General features: G+C 35.8%; 1 protein-coding gene across 5 annotated transcripts; it reads left to right on the forward strand.

The window, feature by feature from the left end:
- The first annotated feature begins 1635 nt into the window (after window positions 1-1635).
- Window positions 1636-8549, forward strand: LOC18429327 (c-Myc-binding protein). 5 transcript variants are annotated; one of them, XM_088861316.1, is made up of 5 exons: window positions 1636-2049; window positions 4152-4224; window positions 4323-4371; window positions 6547-6670; window positions 7937-8201. In XM_088861316.1, exons 1-5 carry the CDS (start codon window positions 2047-2049, stop codon window positions 8003-8005), a joined length of 318 nt encoding a protein of 105 aa, XP_088717442.1. In that variant the 5' UTR covers window positions 1636-2046; the 3' UTR covers window positions 8006-8201. The 5 variants fall into 5 exon arrangements, with proteins under 5 accessions (XP_088717442.1, XP_011621552.1, XP_088717441.1 ...); XM_011623250.3 differs by lacking the exon at window positions 7937-8201 and adding an exon at window positions 7002-7490 and having other exon boundaries at window positions 1649-2049; XM_088861315.1 differs by lacking the exons at window positions 1636-2049; window positions 7937-8201 and adding exons at window positions 2086-2109; window positions 8241-8549.

The raw sequence follows: 8549 nt of genomic DNA on the forward strand, positions 1-8549 counted from the left end.
GAAAAGAATATCTTGAAGTTGAAAAACTTTTAAATTGATCATCCGGACCTCAAGATGTGTGGATATTAAAAAAAAAAAAAGATTAAGTCCTAAAAATAGTGTTTCTTGTAAAAGATATCTGGACAGTCTATATTCAAGTGTCTATAGATCCACTTGATCTACTTTATTTTTGGATTTAAGTTTTATAATTAGGGTCAAACATGAGTGTAGTGGAGATGAAGATGTTGAGATGGATGAATGACATGACAAGAAGGGATATAATTCATAATGAATCTATTCGAGAGAATTTAGGTATGGTACCAATAGGTGATGAAATGAGAAATAATAAACTTAGGTGGGCTGGCCATGTGTAGCACCGACCAAGTACAATACCTGTTAGGAGGTACGAATTAGTTCGAGTGGAATGACTGAAAATGGCAAGTTGTAGGCCCAAAAAGACATTATTGGAAGTAGTCTGAAAAGATATGGGACTATAGTTTCACTGAGGATATAGCCTCTAATAGAACAGAATGAAAAACCAGAATTAATGTAACTGACCCCAATTAATTGAAAAAAAACTAAAATAGTGATGATGATGAATTAAGGTTGTAGATGAATTTTCAAACCATCATAAAGTTTTCAATATCTGAACTACATCTTCCAATAAAATTTAGGGGGTACGTTACATATACAATATGAAGTGTGCACCTTATATGAGCCTCACCCTTTGCTAAAAAGGTGAGGTTTATATGAGGTAATAAAGGGCAAAGTTTTTATAAGGCGGTACAAGTAAGCCAAACCTCTCGATTTTGTTGGAAGATGTAGATTCTGGAAAACCTTTGGTTGGCTTGAAAATGCGTACTTAAACTTAATCATGAAAAGTAAAGTGTTATATGCATCGGGGAACACATTCTTACACTTGTATCCCTTGCGGTATAAGCCATCGATCTCAAATATTTGAGATGTAAATAGTTATTTTCAAAAAAAAATTTAAATCAATGGTTCAAATATTTACTTAAAAAAAATTATATTTTAGTTTTCAAAATTTATGTTGTTTTTACATGTTAATGATCTCTAGGTTAGAGATTGTAAGCTCCTTAAAAAAATCCATTTCAAAACTAGGTTATTGAGAAGGCGGTGCATTTCCCATATAAGTTAAAGGACTTACAAAAATCATTGTCCATTACAAAATTTAAAATTTTAAAAAACATATGAAAATTTTGAAAATAGATTGTCCAGATAACTTTGACAAGCTACATTATTTATTTTTAAGAGTTAAACTTTTTTATATCAAGATTGAGATGATCAATTGGAAGGTTTTTTAATTTCAAAACACTCGTTTGCATTAGATTTTTAGGCGAACACTTCTTTAGGTTTAGGTTGCAATCTTACATAAACTTACTAAAATGATTTGTTCATAACTTTTGAGCGGCAGCTTCACACTGTGTACGCATAAAACAATTTCCGTAAAATAAACCCACTAGGGTTAATTGGTATCTTGTAACGTCCTTTTCACAATCTGTAACAACTTGGGCACCCACTATTTTAGTAATCCACACGAATTTTGTCGTACTTGGTGGAATATTAAAATGCTGGGTGCGCTACTCACTCCACTGAAAATGACGGATTCGTGAGTTTCTCTAAAATAACAGGATTTCGTCTGGTTCGTACATAAACGACCTCTATTTCCCTCTTACGATTACGACACTCACCTCACTTATATCACTAAGACAGAGAAAGACACCAAGAGAGAGAAAGAGAGACCGGGGTAGAGAGAGAGAGACAGAACTAGAGAGAGAAAGGGAGACCGGAGTAGAGAGAGACAGGAGGGAAGGAGAGAGAGAGAGGTATGGCGGTCCTCTATTTTGACTAGAGAGAGAGAGAGTAGAGAGTAGAGAGTAGAGAGTAGAGAGTAGAGAGTAGAGAGTAGTGAGAGAGGGGATGGGTATGGCTGACGCTTCCCGTGACCGCTGCTACTTCACGCCTCTGCTCAGACTTTATGAGCCTTGAAAACAAGAAAGCCTCCAAGCATTTGGTTCTTCTCTCCTTTCTTTTTCTCCTTTGAAAATGGTGAGTCCATCTTCACCATTTTTATATATCTCCCTCTCTCTCAAGTGGAAGATGCAAAACGTATTTTATTCTGTTATTGCTTTCTTAATCTTTCCTTTGTTCTCATTTGATCTGGGTCAATGTCGAATTTGAGTTTATTTACATTGATCTGATGATGGTTTTCTATAATTGTTCTCCTTCCCATTTGGCCTGAAATTATTGTGAAATTTTTGGTAAATGGATTGTTGGTTTCGCCTATTATTAGTCCGCAACTTCTGTGATATTTGCAGGTGTGATCTTTAATGTGCATTTATCTCAAAGTTACATACTCTTGTTCATTCTTTATGTTGACGTGAATAATTAAGTTGGGGCTCAGTTTTTGGCATCTTCTTACCTAAGATCTGGGTCCTTGCTGGATCTTTTGGGAGTGTTATATTTTGGGTTGTCCTATCTTTAGATCTTTGGAATTTCAGTTATAACCATTTTTTTCGACGAAATCTTTAGGTGTGATTTCTCTTGTAAAATTATTGGGTGTGGCATCAGACAAGGAATTAGGGATCTCACCTGCAATTATGTTATTTTGAAAGGCTGCAGTGCTGGCCAACTATATTATGATAAATTGTGATCTGGTTTGGAGATGGGTTTCCTCATTTTTGTGTTCATGAATCCTTTATTAGAAAAGGGAATGCAAGTTATATTGTTACCAATTGCAAATACACCATCAGTCTGAGATATTCTTAGTAAACTAGAGTGAGGAGAACCTGCACATTTGAATTTTAAATGAAGTTCTTGTGGATCTTATGCACTCTATAGACATTCAATTGCCATATGATTCAATCTATAGACACCCTTTAAACCAGTATTCAATGTTCAGAAATCAGCTTGCGCTCGAGACTCGGCCCTGCCCGAGCTGAGGTACTTGGGTGAGTCCAAGTGAACTGTAGTGTACAAGGAGAAAAAAATCCCTAAAAGAATATTAAGAATAATATAAAAATAGTAAAAATCAAACTAAAAAGAAAAACAACAATAGAAAGTCCAAATAAACTGGAAGAATTATATAAAACTGGATTTAGAAAAGGGTGTGGTTTGCATAAGGTTGCAACCTTAAACAATTAAACTAAGGTGCACTTCCAAACTTTGCCATGAGATGCAATTTTGGTGCCAAAATTTCTTAGGATGGTGCGAGTATCTTTTTTTATTTCTAATTATAAAATTTTAAACTCCTAAAATGGTTCAAATCAAGTAAAAGTATAAGGGATTGTATACAATGAGATCATTTACCATTGATACAAGGAGGTCACAATTACTTATAACCATCTGATATGAAATCAGATAGCTTGGATGCGTTGCAAAGGTCAAGAAAGATTCTTTTGAACTTTGAGCTTGGTCGATGCAATAAATGTAGCCACCCAATTTCACAAATGGTCAAGATTAATTGTGACCACCTTGTACCAAAGATAAATGGTTTCCTTGTATACTTTTCCAAACTATAAATGGATGAATATCTTGAAAATGGACGGTCCAAATAATGTGTTGCAAGATGTACTATTTTTAGGACTTGAAATCTCTTTTTTTCTCCATATCTATACATCTCGATATCAAGATGATCAATTAGATGTTTTTCTAATATCAAAACAACCTTTTTCAAAGGCTTTTAGAGGTGCACCTTAATTCTATGTTTTAAGGTGTCAACCTTATATAAACTTTTCCTTAAAAAAAAAATGACATAAAGTTGGAAACATTTCAGAAAAATACAAAAAAATGGGAAAATATAAAAGTAGGGCATATGACAAGAAAAACTCACAAGTCATCATCAAAAACATCCAAATTGTTATAAAATACTTTTACATTGATTTCACAATTTAATATACTTTTATATCTTTTTTACTTTTTTAATTACCTTGAGTCTTACGCGAATACTCGGCTCGCAAGGGGTTGAGTCTGAGTCGAATTAGCCGAGTCCCTGAACATTGCTAGTAATGTCTAAAGTTGTGTCCATATGATCTTATTAATCCTTTCTTTTCTTTCATTTTGTTTGGATAAAGTATCTCAATAATACTTAATATCAGTTTTACTTGGCTTGTGGTTCTTTGGTTGTCATCTTATATCGCTCTTGAATGCAGGCAAATGAAGCTAAAAAGGAAGCTTTTAGAAAATATCTGGAATCAAGTGGAGTATTAGATGCTCTTACCAAAGGTTTTGTGGTCATTCTTTCACCTTGGAATACCAAGTGGTAGTTGATTGCATATTCCTGCTTTTGTTGAGCTAACTCTTTCAATTTGATATCAATGTAGTTCTTGTTGCCCTTTATGAAGAGAATGAAAAGCCATCGGTTGCAATTGAGTAAGTCTTTTTCTTTTTCTCTGTATTAGAATGGTTATATGTTTGTTTCTTTGGTAAGCAATTTCTGTTTGCAGTGAATTGAAATGTAGTTCTTGTTGCCCTTTATCAAATCATTTGAATTGAAAATGTATATGACAGCTTGCTAGCATATCTTTGAAGAAAAAAACTTACTTACCCACTAGGCTAATGCTGTAGAAAAGTTAGCCCCCACCTCCTGTGCTGCCCCTAGTGAACATGCCCATAAAAGAAATTGGAAAAAAAAAAATGGTTTTCTGAAGAGAGAGAGATATTGGGTTAACATCAGCTGTCTGTTTTGGTGTACTGTTAGATCTAGGGCTAGATGTGGTTGAAATCATTTTCTTTTTCTTTTTAGGCGTTCATCTAGTGTATTTAACACCATCCCCAAACTTTGAGGCAAACAAATCCTGTTTGGACAAATATGGTCTTTTGAGAGTGGCATATGGGAAAATAGGTGTATGCAAGTCTTCCCATATTTGAATTCGGCTTAAGTGTTCTTATTCCATGAAAAGCCTAGAATTAGTCATATTTCTCCCTTGCGTGGCATGCCATTTTTTGTACTTGTACATGCTTATTATTAATACAATGTTAACTTCAAAAAAAAAAGAAAAGAAGACTGTCATGAACAGCTTCTGACCTGCATAGCACTTTCAAAGTTTCCATTTTTGATATTTTTGTTGTTATGTAGAGAGTCATGAATATTAGTATTGTTTATATTGAGAACATGACTGAAATGGTTTTGATTGATGTGACCCGAAACGGCTTAAATACTCAAAATACAAAGTTAGAACTTTGGAGGGATGCTCGAGAATCCAAAAGGTTTTAAGACTAGTCGGACAAAGGCATAGTATATGGAGTGCAAGTTTAGTAATAATAGGAGTAGAGACAAGGAAGTAGTCAAGATTGATGGCCAGGAAGTTCAAAAAACCGCACTTTCGATATCTTGGGTTGATAATCCAGGAAAATGGAGAGTTCAATGAAGATGTCACACACAGAATTAGAGTTGGGTGGGCGAAGTGGAGTTGTGCAACTAGAATTTTATGTGATTGTCGCATACTAATGAGGCTGAAGGGCAAGCTCTATAAGACAACGGTGAGACTAGCTTTGCTTTCTGGACAGAATGTTGAACGGACAAAAAACAATATACTCATAGAATGAGTGTAGTGGAAATGAGGATATTGAGATGGATGAGTGGAAAGACAAGAAGGGATAGAATTCAAAATGAATATATGCAAGAGGAATTTAGGCATGACACCAATAGGCGATAAAATGAGAGAGAGTAGATTTAGGTGGGCTGACCATGTGTGGCAATGACCAAGTACATCACCTGTTAGGAGGTACAAGTTAGTTCAAGTAGAAGAACTGAAAAGGCAAGAGGTAGGCCCAAAAGGACATGGTTGGAAGTAGTCCGAAAAGATATGGGGACTTATGGCCTCTCTGAGGATATGGCCTTTAATAGAGCAAAATGACGAATCAAGATTATGTATGCCGACCCCAAATAATTGGGACAAGGCTAAAATGATGATGATGATTGAGAACAGGGCAGATTTGGCCACTCATTTTATATAATCCACTCAATATTGTGGGTGACCAAGCAGTAAACCAAATTTGTCCATGTTGCCACCCAATGTTTTTGCTGGCAGAATAAGAAACAGTAAATGGATAACTAAAAAATGAATGGCCTAATAATGATCTGAAATTTGAATCTTGCTTCTTGATGTCTCATATGAGGTGAAGTACTTGCATGGATAGTTCATGCTGAAATGATGCCTTTAGCCAGTATATGCTCTGCCTAGTACAGGCTAATTGTCATATTTCTCAGGAAAGAGACTTGATAGTTGAACAAGGCTCTGGATATCAAGTTTTGATTAATTGTGTTGCCTGCCAACGTTAATGCCAATCAAATATCATAGAATTCATAGATTTCACTCTACATTATGCCTTTCTATTTAGTATATTGCATGAGACAGGACAATGGGAATTGAAGAAATATATATTTTATGGGGATTTGCAGTTTATCTTGCATTCGTTTCTGCTTTTGTAGATCACCCAGCCCTCTATTACTGGGTCTCAACTTACTCAAAGATATCTTTTCTGAATGGGAGGTACATAAGGTGTATTTTGTACTTGCCTGAAATTTGTTGATGCATCATATAGGTTCATCCAACGCAGTTTAGGGGGTCCATCAGTTTCAGAATATGAAAAGCTACAAGCAGAGAAAGCAGATTTGCAGTTGAAATATGATGAGCTTTTGGCAATACACCAGGATAAGTGCAAGGAGGTAACAAAATCTTCACTTAAACTCCAGCATATATGTCTACAATTTTTTTTTTTAATCTGAGCATCTATGTCTACGATATTAATAAATAGTCTGTTTTTATTTGTTTACATTCAACATGCCCCAAAACCTAATATTTGGAAACGAGTCCATGATTTGAGACTCAGCTGAGGACCTTCGCAAGTTTACCTGGGACTTGAACCCAAAGTCTTGTCCAAGTCTTACAAAAAAGCCCAAAAATGCTAGACAAATTGGAAAAATAGAGAGAAGGAAATATTGTACAATTCGGTTGAGCCCTTTAAGAGGGCTGCTTAAAGTTTCATATGAATTGCAGATCAAAATTGAGAACATATGGGATGCAAGACCAGGAACCCATGGTCATATAGTGCTGGTGGCCTTAAAGATGATAGATTGTGTTATAAAAATTTTACTGGACAAAACCTGATCAGTATTGGGATGTTCTTTGCTTAGCGAAAAAAGAAACCTAGCAATGTGCATTTGGCACTTGAACATTTTCAGAGATATAGAATATCCGAAAGTAAGTCATGTATGCCCTGAGCCAAGTGTTTTATGTTATGGGCTATCCTATTGGAATTGGGCACAACGGAGTTGGTCAAGTGGAAATTTCTTACCCATTTTAACTGCCCACCCCAATCTCATCTCTTGTGCTTTAATCCTATGAATAAAACAGAAACTTACAACAAAAAAGAAACCTAGCAATGTGCGTTTGGCACTTGTTTGTTTTTTAACCATGTAAGCTTTATTCGAATATTCTGTGCCTCTTTTAATCTCGACTGGAGCATCATCCAGAGAAATTCTTCTATTTGGTTACATTTGTGGAATTGGACATGGTGTTTGCCTCTGCGTGTTAGATCCCTCCCTGTGTATTTTACTGTGAGGTTCAAAGTCATCATTTTCTTTGGGTTTGAGAACTGTTCCACCCCAAATCAATCGTTTTACTTTTGGTAGATAGAAAAGTCGATGTCATTTTCCATATCAATTGGTTTACCAGTCACGATATTCTTATCCGTTTGTGCATGTTGAAGAAAAAGAGAAACAACACAAAAAGGATACTTAGTAGACCCTAAAACTATACAAAACTGTTAGGAATAAGTGAGGGTTAGGCAAATCATAAATCTCACTTGTATCAATCTGGTGTCTTTGTTGTCACGGTATTCTAAAATTAGCTTGGCAGTTGCAGCTTTTCTGAAGTTTGCAACTATTCACATCTGACTTTGTTGCACAATTTTCTTTTTTAATTTCTTCCAGCTGGAGGAACTTCGCAATTCATCATCTGTGGATGTTTGTAAAAGCGAGACAGTCACTACAGAACCTTAAGGGGTTGAATTGAACTTCATGAAGTATTTATTCGCTAAATGAAAGATGTCTTTTTTATTGCGTCTTGTTTGAATTTCCTGCTTTTAATATCTATAAGCCTCCATATGCAATATTCAATACTCCCTAATTCCCATTTTTTTGTGTATAATTTTCATTTGAGGACTCTGACTACAGTAACAGATACCAACCTTCTTAATGTTCCCTCCCCCTTGCATTGCTCTTGATATGCGTGTAGAGAGAAAGAGAGAGAGAGCATTCGAACTGCCTGCATTCCAGGATTTTCCCAATGGGAAAATGTGGAGGTCAATACCGACCTTAGGAAATGGTGGGCAGTTCCCACTTCCTATGGCCAGCATCGGATTTGTGGATCAGCTCATTGGATGGTGGGGATCCCCCTGTCCTGCCCACTGACCAATGGGGGAAAAAGGACCCCCCACCCGTTTCAGGCTTTTCTCACCTGATCACCGGCATTATTCCATTTAACTATTCAATATCACATTCTTGTTTTATTACAGCATACTCTCTCTGTCAGGTTTGGTATTTA

Source organism: Amborella trichopoda, chromosome 3, assembly GCF_054954075.1.
Source record: "Amborella trichopoda isolate Santa Cruz 75 chromosome 3, AtrichopodaSantaCruz75HAP2 v2.0, whole genome shotgun sequence".
Classification (NCBI taxonomy): domain Eukaryota; kingdom Viridiplantae; phylum Streptophyta; class Magnoliopsida; order Amborellales; family Amborellaceae; genus Amborella; species Amborella trichopoda.